General features: G+C 43.7%; 2 protein-coding genes across 3 annotated transcripts in view; one reads left to right on the forward strand and one right to left on the reverse strand.

Annotated features, from left to right (window-relative positions):
• LOC102203993 (radixin-like) overlaps positions 1-8,587 on the forward strand; it is a 26,303-nt gene extending 17,716 nt beyond the window's left edge. For both annotated transcript variants that reach the window (XM_005730885.2, XM_005730886.2), the window contains exons 7-15: positions 276-359; positions 580-726; positions 2,099-2,195; positions 2,291-2,454; positions 2,859-2,989; positions 3,400-3,560; positions 3,726-3,818; positions 4,426-4,662; positions 5,688-8,587. In XM_005730885.2, the coding sequence (XP_005730942.1) occupies positions 276-359; positions 580-726; positions 2,099-2,195; positions 2,291-2,454; positions 2,859-2,989; positions 3,400-3,560; positions 3,726-3,818; positions 4,426-4,662; positions 5,688-5,852 (1,279 nt within the window). In that variant the 3' untranslated portion in view covers positions 5,853-8,587. The remainder of the gene's footprint in view (positions 1-275; positions 360-579; positions 727-2,098; positions 2,196-2,290; positions 2,455-2,858; positions 2,990-3,399; positions 3,561-3,725; positions 3,819-4,425; positions 4,663-5,687) is intronic.
• A 2,941-nt stretch (positions 8,588-11,528) lies between these two features.
• Positions 11,529-16,490, reverse strand: part of LOC102204494 (probable ribonuclease ZC3H12C) — a 20,801-nt gene continuing 15,839 nt past the window's right edge. Inside the window, exons 2-6 of the mRNA XM_005730887.2 lie at positions 15,388-16,259; positions 15,131-15,270; positions 14,712-14,946; positions 14,327-14,433; positions 11,529-13,889 (exon numbers count right to left, since the gene is read on the reverse strand). Coding sequence (XP_005730944.1) covers positions 12,283-13,889; positions 14,327-14,433; positions 14,712-14,946; positions 15,131-15,270; positions 15,388-16,190 — 2,892 coding nt within the window. The 5' untranslated portion in view covers positions 16,191-16,259 and the 3' untranslated portion in view covers positions 11,529-12,282. The remainder of the gene's footprint in view (positions 13,890-14,326; positions 14,434-14,711; positions 14,947-15,130; positions 15,271-15,387; positions 16,260-16,490) is intronic.

The following is a 16,490-nucleotide window of genomic DNA, read 5'->3' on the forward strand; positions in this document are numbered from 1 at the left end:
TGTACCTCTGGTGCAAATTACTGACCTCTGTCATCATTTTAAGTGGGGGAACTTGCACAATCGGTGGCTGACTAAATACTTTTTTGCCCCACTGTAGTAACTATTAAGTCTAATATATTGGATTTTGACTTTCATTTTTCAAAATCTATATCTTTGCCTGCTGGAGTATTTATGATTTCCTCTTTGAGGAAGCAATTCTGTGCTGTTTGACATTCCTTCAGATGAACGTCATTGTGTGTGTGTGTGTGTGTGTGTGTGTGTGTGTGTGTGTGTAGAGTCCTGGAGCAGCACAAGCTGACTAAGGAGCAATGGGAGGACAGGATACAGACCTGGCACGAAGAACACAGAGGAATGCTCAGGTGTGTGTCAGACCTTTATCACGATGAAACCCTTGTAGACATGTTTGGATTTGCCATAAAGTACCAAAGATTTAAACCCACTTAACTTAAATTCGAATGTGTGCTTTTTTTCTTCTTCTAGAAGAAAATGTACGCTAACTGAATGCTATTGTTTTGAACATGTGATTGTGTTAAATTTCTAAACATAATATAATATAATGCCTCTTTTTCTCTACTCTAGAGAGGACTCAATGATGGAGTATCTTAAAATTGCCCAAGACTTGGAGATGTATGGAGTCAACTACTTTGAGATTAAAAACAAGAAGGGCACACAGCTATGGCTGGGCGTGGATGCTCTTGGACTCAACATCTACGAACACGAGGACAAGTAAGGAATATACATAATCCTTGGAAAAAACTAATTTTCTGACTAATTCTACAGCTATTAGCCTTGTAGCGCTGATGGGTTTTTTAATCTCAGTATGAGGCCAGCATTTTGACGTTACCAAGTGGAAGTTTTTGCATGAATCTCCTCACACAGACAAAGAGCCTCAGAGCTGCGGTTTGCAGTTGGTTGCTAAACAGCAACAGCCTTGAACAGTGAGCAGTTGGAGGCGTTACTACACAGTGTGTCACAATCATAACAACTGATAGATGTGTGTCGATGCGCCTGGTATACCTGCTGTTTTACACAACCTCATCACAAGATCAAAACTCGTATTGAATTAAATATGAAATGGAAAAAAAACGTCAGATTTTCTAGAAGCTTAGCTGACAGGAACAACTGTGCAACCCACTCTGGAAACATTTAGTGGGGTGCTTTTAAAAAAATAAAAATATTAAGATTTATTATTATAATATTTATAATGTTTGAATCTTGAGTGTGGCATTTAATATATTTAAGAGATTTTCAACAACTTTAATGATCCAAACTTGCTGACAAAGGGTTCATATACCCAGTGGATTTTGGTTCATGGGCCCACGGAGCACATACTGTTAAACTCAAATCAATTTGATTTAATCAGACAGACCCCTCTAAACAAGTGGTTGTTTAACTCTGATGTTGTTAGAGTTGTGATGTATTTTATGGGGGAAAATACATCACAAGTGTGTCTAGCTGTGTGACATAAATGGTAATAGGACATGCACAATGTCCAAAAAGCTTTGAGGAAGCAAAGATATTTTCGATAAGTGAGAGGTGGAGAAAGTCTCTGTGTCTCCATTGTAGTAGTCTTTCCTGTTCCCTTCTGGTCAGATTTATTTCCCCTCTTTGTGAAGGACAGATCTAATCACTACTCCTGTAGCATTTCCTCTCACTCTCTGCATCACCTTTGTTTATGTTACCTGAGGACAGCTGCCTTCCTTCTTCTCTCGTCCAGGTGACGGTGAAGGGGGGGAAAAAAAAGATGATTGCGAGATAACAGCATAGTTTTTTTTTTTCTTTTTCTCTCTGTTGGCTGCAGCTTCCTCACTGTCCTTCACTTTCTCTGTTTGTTTTCTTTTTTTCTTTATTATTACCTCTTGTTCACAAAGCATCTACTACTACTCGAATTAGTGTCAGCCAGTGAGCGTGACACCTGATACTGCCGCTATTCTCACACAGACCTGAAAGACGCTTCAGTGTCATCATTTCCTGTAAGCTGGTCTGTTTATACTGGGCACCATCTGCTGGCTGAATTTTATACCACGTGGTATTGGGTTACTTTTAACAGGCTGTTAAAAGTCTGCACAATTAACCAGTTTTTTGCTATTTCATCCAGATTGACACCAAAGATTGGATTCCCCTGGAGTGAGATTCGAAACATCTCTTTCAATGACAAGAAGTTTGTCATCAAACCCATCGACAAGAAAGCACCTGTGAGTGTCGCAGTCAGTCCACAAATATTCATCCTTCAGCTTTATATAAATGCTTCACACGCTTCTGTTTTGCTCTCTTTTATCCATGCCTTTAGGACTTTGTGTTTTATGCCCCACGTCTGCGCATCAACAAGCGCATTTTAGCATTGTGTATGGGTAACCACGAGTTGTACATGAGGAGAAGAAAGCCCGACACCATCGAGGTGCAGCAGATGAAAGCTCAAGCCCGGGAGGAGAAGCACCACAAACAGATGGAGAGGTACTGCAGAGGGATGACTTGGCCACATACACATACATTTTTTATTTTTTTATTTTTTTTGTTCCATGTCATTATACAAAGCTATGCATGGTGAGTGTGCTAGGACTTGATAACATTTGATTATCACTTTCCCATTAAAACAAATGCACAAAATTGTATCAGACCAAGGCTTACACTGATGACAAGTCACTGCTACAGCAGAGCATTTCCATTAGAGGGCAGTGTCTCCTCTGCTACACAAAAATGAGGCATGTTCATGTATTCATTCTGAAGCTTCATTTAACTTTATTCAGATCATGGTGAGAGTACTTCATCTATGTATATATACAGTATTAAAATAGATGTTTCATAGTTAAAATATACACACAAAGTGATCTGAAACAGGTAATCTGCAACCTTCTCAGGGCCCAGCTGGAGAATGAAAAGAAGAAGCGAGAGCATGCAGAGAAAGAGAAGGAAAGGATAGAGCGTGAGAAAGAAGAGCTCATGGAGAGGCTGAAACAGATTGAAGAGCAGACGATGAAAGCTCAGAGAGGTATCCCGTTTTCTTTTTCATTCTCTCATCAGTTTTCTTACTGTAGCTCTTACTTCCTCCTTCCCTCCTGTATGTCAAACTGTAGAATCTCTCTAGGGCTTTAGATCAAGACCAATTACATATTTCATTATGTTTGTGTGACCAGAATATATAAAGATTGAGCAAAGCTTTTGTGCTTTCATTTTTCTTTTCTTTCAAATTAAAAATACAAACTTATTTAGAAACCCATTTTTCAATAGTTGAAATAAGAGGAAACTTTCAAAACACAATAAGTTGCGCTCTTGCGGCTTCTGTTTATACATTAAAGTCTTCAGTTGCCATCACCAGAGTTCATTCTGAGGTTGGACTCTGAATGTTTACAACATAAATCTGAGCTTATTTATGACACATTCGCGTCTGCTCTTCCACAGAGCTCGAGGAACAGACTCGCCGCGCCATGGAGCTCGAGCAAGAAAGAAAGAAAGCGAGGGAGGAGGCTGAGCGGCTGGAGCGAGACAGGCAAGCAGCCGAGGAGGCCAAGGCGGAGCTGGCCAGACAGGCTGCAGACCAGCAGAAGACTCAAGAGCAACTGGTGTGTGTTGTTTGACTGATGCTGGGAGCAGTGCCAGACTGTCATATGTGTATATGCTTTATGCTCCTGCACTTACAAGGCTCTGGTGTCTGTCTGATTGTTTCGGATTGTTTGAAGCCATAGATTGTTCTGTATGAGTAACAGCAGGGACTGCTTTCATTGCAGGCTTCTGAACTGGCTGAATTCACAGCAAAGATCTCTCTCCTAGAAGACGCCAAGAGGAAGAAAGAGGATGAGGCCACAGAGTGGCAGCACAAGGTAACGCAGACTTCATTGATGACTTCATGCACCAGATGAGATAAACATGTGGAAAACTTTCCAACTTGTGCATGATGTGACTGAATTGTGTCCAGCAGTGGACACTGAAACAATTAAATTGGTTAATTTTTAATATTTCTCATCATAATATTTGTAAATCAAATGGTATGGACTACTACACCCACTGTGATGGAGGATTAGAGTGATCGGGAATCCTGTGTTACATGGATCCATACAGCATACCCATCGCTTGTCTTCCACATCACTCATAATCAGATGGTGTCTACATTTTGATTGGCTTCACTAAACATTTGTTAATATTTGCATATTTTAAAAAGCGTGTTTTTAATTAATCTAAATAATCTAAATGTTTCCCCAACTCCTTCCTGTAATGAGTTTCTTTTACAAATGATTGTGCAGTTTTGCTTAGATGGGTCAGTTCATGATGGATGCAGATTAGGCTTAATGCCACTGTGATTATTTTTGATCTGATGGCCTAGATCTTTAACCACAGCTGTTTTGTGTGGCATCCTTTGCTCTCACCTGTCTAGCGTGACTCTGTGAGCTGTCTGTCCTAATCTCTCCTTCCTCGTGCCTCCACCTGCAGGCTCTGTCAGCCCAGCAGGACCTGGAGAAAACCAAGGAGGAGCTGAAGACCGCCATGACGGTGGTGCCAGCGCCTCCGGGCGGTCATGCTGAGAACGAGCACGATGAACACGATGAGAACCACGCAGAGGCCAGCGCCGAGCTCTCCAATGAGGGCGTCAGCCATGTTGACCTCCGCAGCGAAGAGGCTCGCGTCACTGAAGCACAGAAGAATGAGAGGGTTAAGCAGCAGCTGCAGGTAGGAGCAAGAAGTGAAAACCTTTAGGGCAGGGTTAAAATGACAACCCGTTGTTCAGATTTAGCCTCCATAAGAAGCCTGATATTACTCTTTATCAAAACTAGTCCTATATAAAGAAATTCCACCACTGTGGTGTGCAGCTTGCGCTGAAATGAAGTCTAAAGCCAAAAATTGCCAGATTAATTTTAGAGCAAACGTATATATATACAAAATAAGCTTTAGTTTCATGTAACCAAAGGAGGTTTGCGATACACAAACAAAAAATAATATCATCTCATTGTTATTTATAACAGCAGTTTTGTTGCAAAGAAGAAACACGGGCCAAGAAATGGCAGATAAGGGTAAGATGAGGCATACGTCTGTGTCCGTGCTTCTTTAAACTCCTGCTTGTCACAGGAGATGTGCTGGCTTATACTGCAGCCTGGCTTTAAAACAGACTTTCTAGAAATGAAGTAATCAGATGGATAATGTCCAACCTAATCATAGTTTTTATATTGTTAAGTAAATTCCAAAGACTGCTATGAAGCCTGGCTACTGCATAGGCCAGGACTAATACTGAAGCTAATGCAAGAAGAGTTAGAATAGTTTTACATAAAGAAAGGCAGGAACCTCACACCCAGGCCTGCACTTTGTATCGGCTTCCTCCAAAGACGACTGCTGAAGGAACAGACTTTGGTCCAACCATTGCTGATCCCTGCTTGTGTGTTGTTTTCAATACAGCAGAGACAAACACACTTTTGATTTAGTTGTCAGTGAAGACTAAAGATCGCACACAGAGAACCAAAAGCTAAAGATAAGTGGCTTTGTGTCAATCAGATGTTTAGTTTTGAAATGGAGCGTGATCCCGTTTTCTCTTCCGCACACGTTCTGTTTCGTTTGTCTTGTCTGCAACGTCTGTGCCGCCCTGATCATCAGACAGTTTTCTCTCCTCTTGGCTTTAATTATTATTTTTTTGGTCGCGTCTTCTCCTCCTGTTCTTTCGCCCTCCTCAACCTGTTATCCTCTCTTCTCTTCTCTTCTCATAGACATTGAGTTCAGAGTTGGCCGAAGCCAGAGACGACACCAAGAAGACCCAGAATGACGTGCTGCACGCCGAGAACGTGAAAGCAGGCCGAGACAAATACAAAACTCTGCGGCAGATCCGACAGGGCAACACGAAGCAGCGCATCGACGAGTTCGAGTGTATGTGAGAACAGCACCTCAGGGTTACCCCGCTCTCCTTAACGGCTGCTTGATTTTTTTTTTTGATTTTTTTTTTTTTCCTTCTTCATGGACAACTGACGCTTCCGTCCTCGTAAGCCTATCGAGTCTCCCTCAACACCCCCCCAACACCCAGGCTGTCTCAAGAAATCTTCTTATCCAATTTTGCCAAAGTCCTGCTCCACTTCCTTATCTGAGTTTGGATTTCTCCCTGATGTGGAGCTGCATACACGCCACTCTGAACAAGCAAATTATTGTGTTGGAGAGATCATCTCCACCTCTTACTCGAATGGGGGAAGTGAAACTGTAAAAACCAAAAATGGAAGCAGTTGGACTTTTTTTTTTTTTTTAATTTTGGGTAAACATGGCCATAGAGCGATTTTGTTGTTGTTTTTTCTTCTTTCGCTTGAAAACTTTGTATGCAAAGCTTTAGTATGATTCTATGTTTCCAGTTAAAAGATTTTCTGTCCTCTTCTTGTTTTTACGTTTCTTCCTTCTGCTTTTGTTTGACTCGTTTTATTGATGATGCCCATCCTTTTAGTTGTCTGTTGAGGCCGGGTTTAACCTCAGGTTTCCAAATAAGGACTGGAGTTTAGGGACAAATTAGGTCATTGTTTTCATTCTGTGTCAAAGCATATCACCTGGTAGATGTTCTAACACTCTCACCATCTCTAAGTCGTTAGAGAGAATTTAACTCTACTTACTAAAGTCAAACTATAGTTTAAACATGACATTTATAGATTTATACAAAAAAAGATAACACTGCAGTATTTTAATAGTGTCATTACAGGCTAAAATCAATAATTGCAATTTTTGATATAAGATATTTCTGTGAATAAAATTGAACTGACCCTCGTAGGGCAAAGAGCCACCCAACTTGTCACATGGCAGGTTTTGACGAACGAATGTAGCAAAGGTAACAAAGGGAAAAACAAAATGTTTTTCTTTAAATTTACAGAGGTCATAGGATATCAACGTGTGCCACTTTGAGCTCTCGCCCTCAAGCTTAAAAGTATTGTGAAGATAAGCTAATTGGTAGTGTAGGCGTTGCGTCCCAGTGTTTCATTCCCAGTCACATAGATGGTTTTCTCTGCCTGCCAGTTCACAGAGGATCCCAGGGACCGAAAAAAAGGACGGGCAGAGGAACCGCACTGCATCCGAGCCTTTTTTGTGTGTGTGTGTGTGTGTGTGTGTGTGTGTGTGTGTGTGTGTGTGTGTGTGTGTGTTCGTTCAGCTATGGAAGCTGAGGCCTGGCACCTCTCTGGCTGGGGAGCTTATGAAAACATCGGTCTCAGTTTGGGACAAATCTCTACCTCAGTAATAATAACATTGGTGACTGACAGTCAAACACTTAGGATGCTCCCTCCCTCCCAAAATAAAATTAGAAAAAAATGAACAAAAATAATTTTACTTGGTTACTGTTACATTTTGCAGCATTGCTCCCGGGCAGGCTACGTGTTGTCAGTTACTTTCTGGCTGTATTTTGGTTACGATTGCTTGAAAATATTGAGGATTCCTGTGAAATCTGGTTAGAAAAGTGTTATTTTTTACATATCAAGCTAGTTTTACACAGCAGTTTCTCCTGGCCTTGCTCAGATGTTTGTTTGGTTTTTGTTAATGCCTTTTGGTTCCCCCCCCAAAAAAAAACTCCCAAAAAATGAGGAAGATGAGTGAACAAATGCTGCTGATAAAGGTGTGCTCTGTGCAGAGCGTAGGTCAGTCTGCCAGGGTCCATTGAAGCATTCAGGGTCTTCTTAGAAGCGGCGAGCGATGGTGGGCTCGGTCCACAGAACCACTCTGAACTCCAGAGGTTTTAAAAGGCTCTCGTGAGTTAAAAAAGCCCAAAATGTTGACTTCAAGGAGACAGTTTCAGGATGTGCAGCAGAATAATGGGACTGAGATGATTTACTGGAAGCTCTTAATGCAAACAGACCTCGCTATCATGACTCATGGAAATCAAGTAGAGGGTAGGTCAAAAATTCCCTGAAATCTTTCAATTCATATCCAACATAAGACAACAAATGGAGTCCACCTTTTGTGGTGTGGGAAACATGTTCCAGGGTGCATTTTTGAAATGAGTAAACATTAATTTTATTTTGTTTTTGTTGTTTTTTTTTATTAACAATATGATGAACATGTTTATAATATGTTATTGCTATACTTGACAGCTGGTGTAGGTAGTTTTTCGGGAGGGGGGGTTTGTTTTGTTTTCTTTTTAATGCCCTGGAGTTTTGACGGTAACACATTTGTATGACATAAGCCTGTCTTTTGTGTTTTAACTTCAGTGTCCGTTGTTACTATTGTGTTTGCCATAGCAGGTGAAAGAAATGATCCTGCGCTTCCAGCCCATATATATATATATTTTTTGGTAATGTGTTCAAAGACCGTAAAGCAGCAGCACGCATCGTGTATTGGCCAGCTTCACTGGAGGGGAAAACTCTTGCTGACATCTCCCCCCCACATCGATGCTACAAGGCTTCAGTTTGACTGTTTTTCTTCACAGCAGCAGTTATTGGCGCATCTGTCCCCTCCAATGAAGCCGGTGTCTGTGATGACGCCTGCTCTGGCACCAGCTGTCATGTTTTGCTTTGCTTTTGTTTTGGAGTCCCCCCCTCCTCCTCATCCTTCCTCATCCTTATGTTCATGTTAGTACTCCGTAAGATAGAAGGCACAAGTGGATTTTGGTCTATTTCATTGGTTCACAAATAAAAGTTTTAAATTTTCAGCATGTGTTTTGGTCACTTTGCATACTTGTGATTATATACAGTGGCACACTTGGATCAGATCAATTATTTTTAGTTGCAATGGTAATTATGTGACATTCATTAACATGATTTGAAATACAAAGTACTATAATTACTTTCTCTAGGGAGTAATTAAGTAATGTACTTGTTACTTTTTGAAAAAAAAAGTTCAGACTGTGTAATACAATACTTTTTCTGAGTAACGACCCAACAGTGGTGCTATAAAACACTTAAAACGACCCTCTGTGACTCACCATCTTTTATAGCAGTACTCTCTTTAATGAATAATCACAGTTACAGCAGAAAGTGTTATAATATTGAAGTACTCAGTATTTACATTGTGCCAGTAGAATACTATGTGAAATAGGTTTTTATCCAGTAAGAGTTATGATGTCAGCATATTGCTATATATGGCTGAGTGCACTTCCAAAGGAAACAACAGTTGGAGAAAAATGGGACGTCATCCATCACAAGTAAATATCCAGTGTTGTAGAAACCAAGACCGGACAATAAGTGAAAAATTCACACACCAAAAAGAAAAAAAGCTTGTTATGTGTACAGTTAAACCTAAAAACAACACTTAAACAACAACTAGCATTACATCACAACGGCAAGACACGCCTCTCAGGAAAACAGATATGTACATAAATTAAACAAGAACACATGCAGGAACTAAAATCAAAAACATGCATAAAAGTTTGCTGAACATAGTTCAGATTATTGGATGTGTCATAAGCACAATGCCACGAAGAGGCATTACTTTGGGCCCACCCTCAGGTGCCACGCTGACACACAGTGCCAGGAGGCCAGAGAGAAGGCGCTTCTTCAATACACACAGAGGTTCTCTCTCATCAACAGCATGTGTTGGACAGGAAAGAAACCAGTGGGCTATATGTAGCTGGCTTGTGATTAATGGTACGATGAGCTCAAGTGCTAAACTTTTATTTCCTCTGTGGCCATTTTGAACTTTACAGTTTAGGGCCTCCAGTCGACAGAAAACAACCAAACTTGTGTTCTGAAGAACTCCAGCAACATTAACATTGAAAGGAAAATAAAAAATATAAAGTCGGTGAACATTTTACTTAATGCTGCATCCTACTATTAGAAGTATGTCTTCCTCAATAGTCCCACAGGTAGCATCTTGAACGCATAGAAAAAAGTGTTACCATTAGCTAAGGAAGTGCTCGGGTTGCCAAGGCAGGTGTAATTTAACCTACAAATGCTGAAATTGAAATATTGTCTTCATTTGTTGAGCTACCAGGCAGTAATGCACCGAGGCTAAAGGAGTTTTAATATTTTGTATTAAAATATCAGACAGAAGTTTTCAACATTTGACTACTAGAAAGCAGCTAGCAGCTTAGCTCGCTAACCTTTGCTAAATTTGTTTTATATTGTCGTTATTTCAAATAATTCACTAGTGAGGTGATGAATTATTGTTACATGAAGACCACACCTGTTTGCTATGGCAGACACTGAGTAGAGCTTCAGTAGAACTTTGGATACATTCAAAATGGCCGCCATAGGATTTCATATAGACCTAAATATAAAAGTCCCCTTTAAAACAAGGCTGGGGTCTGTGCACTCAACTCAAGGGAAAAAAGGCGACCTTTTTATGCTTTTCCTTATATTCTGTCATACATAAACACTGCTACAATGTTGACTGCAATTAAACATGATCAAAGTTTTTACTGAGGTCACTGTATACACTTGTCTGCTAGCATAAACTCCAGGCCTCAGGCTGCTCCCGATGATTGATTTAAAAAGAAAAAAAAACAAAACATTTTTACTTTTCTGCTGAGCTAACATCAACTCTGGAAGATGTCCTAATATGGTCAAGCACTGGGTTCTGTTTCCCAAAGTCTGATGAGAGCTAGCCAATCAGAACAAAGTAGCCTTTTAGGGAGGAGGAGCCTCAAAGAGCTGGGAGCAAAAATGTCTAAGATCCAGAATGAACTGTATGAATAGTTTTTTTATTTTATTGTTGTTGTTTTTTAAGAACTACAAATCATGCAAAGCTACTCTAGTAGACTCCCAGAATAAAAATACATTACTGGAAATTCGCATAAAAGGTCCCTTTTAATAGAGACAATAAATTGTCCTTGCCCCAATTTTATGTTATTTAAAGCATAATTTAACATTATATCCTGACTTAAAGAAGAGGCTAAAAAATCCTAACATGAACTGGCCCAAACCTCACGCTGAAACCTAAACCTTTTCTTATTTTCCGATGAGTACCCAGCAAGTATTTGTTACCCAGAGCTCCTTTGTAAAAAAAACAAAACAAAACAATAAGCCAGCTTTAAACCCAAAAGGTAACGAAGCTGCGATGCCTAAACACAGTAGGCACCCAACTCCTTTTGATTAAAATATATTTGAAATAATTGTCTCAAAGCTATTTCCACAAGATTAAAAGTTGGAACATTTTGATTGGAACAAAAGTTTTGTCACTGCACTTTCATCATACAGCAATACATCAAGAGTGTTTGATAGATACGGATCATCGAGTCCATGTACTGTATATAACATCAGCGACTTAGTTAATGATACAATTTGTATCAAACAAGGTTTTCTCTGTCAAGCATGGATTCAGCTGGGATCTGCTACAGACGACAGTACACGCTGTTAGCCAAAAGCACAGCAGAGGGATCTGATAAATATATTTACAATATGTACATGGTTTATTTACCGGTGGCCGGATGTTCTGTCTGTAGCAGATACCAGAGTTGACCCAAAAGAAAGGGCCAGAGAGAAAGAGCGAGAGAGATGTCCCTTACTAAAACTAAGGTACGCACGACAGGGTCACCCATCTCTGCAGCTACAACTCTGACCAAAAAATTGACGTCATCTCAAATAAGATGACCATCTTCCCGTGTTTACCAACATGGGAAAAAAAATCCACAAACACCCCCCACACACACACACACACACACACACACACACACACACACACACACACACACACACACACGGAAATTCATGGAATAGACCTTGGACAAACAGAAGTTTGAAACCACTGAGTGATAACTGAGTACCCGATGACCGTTGACACAGGACAAGACCTGGTCCGTGTGGTGGCTCCGTTTGACTCAGCGTACAATACACATAATGTGTGTTTATGTATAAATAACTCTTAAATTCAATCACATTTTCGATGTATTTTTGTGAAACCAACTCACCAGATTATGGTTTGGGTGTAAAACCAAAGGTGCCCTTGTATAAACGTCCTGTATGCAAAGCTACAGTACAAATAAAAACAACAGCTGGGGGGCGGGGTCTAGAACAAATCTCCATTTGTCGCAGGTTAAGTCAAAATCACAGACTTCGTCCAGTGTCTCGCTCTCTTTCCACACCTGGTAAAAGTTGTTGCTGCACAGTGACCAGACCTGGATTTGGATTATCTTCATCTTTTTATGTCCTGGAGACTTTTGCATTGTTCGATTATTAATATAAGAAATGAAACGGCTCTCCTCACAGACAATCTGAAAGTGTAATCCCGGCAGTGTGAGGACAGCTGTGTTTCAGGTGGTAGAGCAGGTCGTCTACCAATCAGAAGTCTGAGGGAGTGAGAAAGCACTTTGAGTGCTTAAACTGAGTAGAAAGGCGCACTGCAAGTACCAGTCCATTTACCAGTGTTGCTATGCGAAGCAGTTACTTAGCTCGTCTTTACCTTCCCTCCTCAGTAGCCTGTTTGGGCTTTTTCTGCAAGGATGGCAGCTGCCAGCTGCTGGGGGTCTGTGATGTGGGGGCTTCTGGCCATAACCCGGCTTACCAGCTCTGAGGGGAAGATGTTGCACAGGTTTATGTACACTTTCTCCCTCGCATCGCCGTAGCGACTGTGCGAAGGGGATTCTGGGTGCTGTGACATGTAGGAGGGAGGGGCATGAGACGGCATGGTAAGGTGAGAGCTGTGAGGTGGGTACGGCGGGAGAGGGGTGCTGGATGGATGAGGCGGGCAAGGAGAGTGGGCTGGGGGCGGTGGGTGGCTGAGGTAATGAGTTGGGGATGGGTGGAGAGCTGGGTGAGAGGAGTGATGCTGGCCGTAGCCGTCTTGTGTCCATGGAGGAGTGTGCCAGGACGACTGGCGTGTGTCTGGCAGGCTTTGGTAGGTAGGCGGCTCGTATCTGGACGGCGGCAGCGGTGGCTGCCTGTAGTACTTGTCCCAGCTGGGCAGGGCTTTTGGTCGGTGGCGATGGTGTGATGTGGAGAGGTGTTCGTACAGGTGTGAGTCGGACACACTTTCTGCTCGCGTTGGGGCCAGGCAGCGGCCAAGGGGTGAGCCAGGGGGTGCGGGGTTGGACTGCGGCAGAGAGTGGTAGTCGCCTGGGCAGCTGGACCGTGCGGTCAGCGGTTGGTGCTGGAGATGAGGGGGCAGGGGGTAGAGGGGCCGCTTTGGGGGAGCCTCTAGTGGAGGCAGATCATGAGTGCAGCTCTGCCCGCGTGCGGCGCTCAGGTGGTAAGGGTGTAGTCCTGTGCTCGGCGTGTGGCTGTGCTGAATGTTTGTGTATTCGGCAGGATGCAGGCCACAAAGTTCATGGCTAGATGTGGCATGATGGGAGTACAGTCGGCTGTGGGGATTAGGAAAATGGACAGCGTCTTCCAGTAAGGGGTCCGGGGGGCATCCGGGACACTGCCTCTCGCTGTACAAGTCGCAGCTGCTGCCGCAACTGACGCTGCTTTCGCTGCTGCACTCGGAGCCAGCTGAGCCCAGCCGCAGGTCTGTGTCATTGGGGAAGCGACAGTCTGGGCTCCGTCTGGAGGAGAGACTCAGGCCAGTGTAAGCACGTGTTACTGAATAGTAGCTTAAGTCTGGAGACTCACAGTGAGGGTAAAAGTCATGGCTGGGGGCTGGTAAGTGACCATGAGGCATCACTGGTCTCGCTTGCTGCTCTTGTGGGAGGCCAAGAGTGGATGGTGGGCCTCCTGGGGCCGGGGACATGCTTACACTCCCACCGCAGCTACCGCTAGTGGAGCTGCTACTGCTGCTGCCACACACAGTATTCTTCTGCACCTCCAGCCTCCCTTTGGCCAGCAGCTTCTCTTCAGCGTCGCTGTATGACAGAGCTCGGATGCTGGGGTCCGACTGCCTTTTCGGGGCGCCTTTCTTGGCGTCGATGCTGCCAGCTGGCACGCTGTGGCTCTTCACCAGCCCGGCGTCGCCCTGGTTCTTTGAGACGACGCAAGTCTTGGCGCTGGCACGCAGCTCATCAGCCACGGCACGCTGTGGTTGGGCGCCTCGCTCCGGGTGGTAGTACTTACATTTGTGACCGTAAGTACACTTCTTTCCTGAAGCAAAGAGACACAACGTGCGCTTCAGTAAACAAGTAAACACACAGAGTGGGCAGAGAAAGGGGAGCTCATTTACTAACTAACTGCACGACATCATCACCGCTCTGTCCACTTCACCTCCTGGTAAATATACAGATCCAGAGAAATATAGAGAAATGGGGGTGTGGCAGTATGCCAACTGATTTAGAATGAGTCTGATTTAGCAGCATACGCACAGAGGTGAGAAACAAATGGGCTGGCGCACACGTCATAAATCTGACGATAACTTTCTGCAGGATAAGAAAGTCTCCACTAACGCATTTGCAAATGAGGTCCAATGTCACCACACACGTGAGAGAGATTCTAATCCAATATAAATTATTAAATTGTTCTTAAAAAGCACAAAATGTTTCATGTGCGTTATTTCGACGTGTATTTCGTGACTTTCTTCTCACCGTATGGACAAGGCTGCTTCTTCTGCTCAGGCATGACGGGCCTTTTTCTCAGGAAGTTGTCTAAGCTCGGGCCGTGACGACCAAGAGGGTCATCTGGCGGCATGAATCTGCGAGATTAGAAAGGATGAGAGCATTAATTCGCTATTAGAGGAAATACGATGGTGTCCATCCACATTCTTTAAAACTGCTTCACCAGCTTCAAGTGTGGAAGCTTTAAAGGAGGCACACAGAATATAATTGATTCCCCACATATAGCAAAGTGAAAAATGCCTTCTTTACAGCAGAGTGTGAGATTTTATTTGCAAATAAACTTTATTTATTTAAACATCACTCTGATTCAAAGATAAGAGTTATGAATGTCCTCATAACATCCTCCCCTACTCACTTATCATTGACAAAGGAATACATGAGAAGCCTCTCATCTATGAACTTCTTCCACTCGGGCTTCTCGTTAGCCAGGTCTCTGTAGTTGTCGTTGGAGACGATAATGCCGTCTGACTCATAGGCCAGCTTGACAATGAAGCGGTCGTCATAGCAGACCACGCGTCGACCTTGGACACGCCGTGAAGGCGTGAACACCAGGATTTTTTCCTTCTCTAGGCGACGTAAGACGTCCTGATCTGTGAAGGAAAGGATTATAGTAAGGCTGGGGGGAAATGCAGTGCTAGAAAACCATTATTACCTATTTTGGATCTTTAGCCCTGTGAGTTCCTGCTGATGTGTTCGGGGCCTATCACCCCACGACCTTAAGGTGGATAAGCAGTTAAGAAAATGGATGTTAGTTAAACCGCGTCTTCTACTGACCTGTTATAGGGGCATCGGGTCGGGACTGCTCTTTCCGCCACGCAGGCACAAAAACTGTGATGTCTTGATGGCCGCGCTCGAGGAACCAATCTACAGCCAGCTGGATGCCCTGACAGGAAAACACTTCCTTGTTGCCATGGCTGTGGAAACGGTGAAAAGGTAAAAGACAGCGTAAACAAACATTTATGATTTTAATGTGTTTCTTTACAGCAGATTCCACTGACAAACATATACACATATATAATAATAGAGCTCACCTCATGGCTACATTGCTGCCATCTATCACGACTGGCCGCAGGTTGTCCTGGTCACACAAAGAGTCTGAATGACAGGGTGAGTCTGGCCTCTGGCCTTCCAGCAAATCAGAACATCCACAGGAGGATGAGGAAGATGAAGAGGATGAGGTAGAGGCTAATAATCCAGCCGGCTGCTCACTGTCTGACTTGGTGCCCAGTTTGACCAGCTCTCCCAGTATGTCATTGATTAGGGTGTCAGGGCCGAGCTTAGACAGCACCAGTCGCACCGTCTCCTCGGAGTAGCCGAGTTTGAGGGCAAACTCGAGCTTAGCCTGGTACTCTTTCCCACCAGCCTCATAGCCGGGCTCTGAAGCAGACAGACTGGGTGGAGGTTCAGGCAGGTGCTCGGATGGGGAGCCGAGTGTGGACTGGGCATGGGCGTCACATTCAAGCTCTGCTAGAAGTTCAGATGGGGGCTCGGGAGGGCCTTCGGTGCCTAAGTCCACACACTGGGTCCGGCAGAGGGGCTGGTGGGTGTTCTTATTGTGAGTCGACCCTCCGTCTCCTCCGTCCGAGTCGGTACCTGGAGCGAGGGTGGAGCTGGAGTTCAACGCTGACTCGCCCTCTGCGTCGAACCCACTGTTTTCCTCTAGGACGGTCAGTGGAGGGGAGCCAGCGGTGCTCTCCCCCTGCTCCTCCATAGCAGGGGGCCCGTCAGCGCCGCCAGCCTGCCGGTCACCCCCCGCTACGTGTAGATACTCCAAATCCAGCCCCAGGTCGAGGATATGGCCTGAACCTGCCTCCACATGGTCCTTCTGACCCATGGGTCTGTCACAGACATCCAGCACACTGGGCTGACTGCTGCCCACTCACAAAACTTGACTCATTGGTGCCTAAAGGAAGAAAGGTGGAGCGAGTGAGTAAACTGTAGATAAAAGATGGATTTAGCTGTCAAACCGTGCCCAATGTAGTCAAATCCTGGCTCCTGGATTTGACTACATTTGACTGGCGTTGGTTCATATTTTTAATTTTATAGTCTGCATGATTGTCAGACGACTCCATGCAGCTAAGATAAACTAACATAAGCAAACCCACTTTGGAAGCTGACTGAAACTAAGGGAATT

This window comes from Pundamilia nyererei, unplaced genomic scaffold (genome assembly GCF_000239375.1).
Source record: "Pundamilia nyererei isolate P.nyererei 1_Seehausen unplaced genomic scaffold, PunNye1.0 scaffold00040, whole genome shotgun sequence".
Classification (NCBI taxonomy): domain Eukaryota; kingdom Metazoa; phylum Chordata; class Actinopteri; order Cichliformes; family Cichlidae; genus Pundamilia; species Pundamilia nyererei.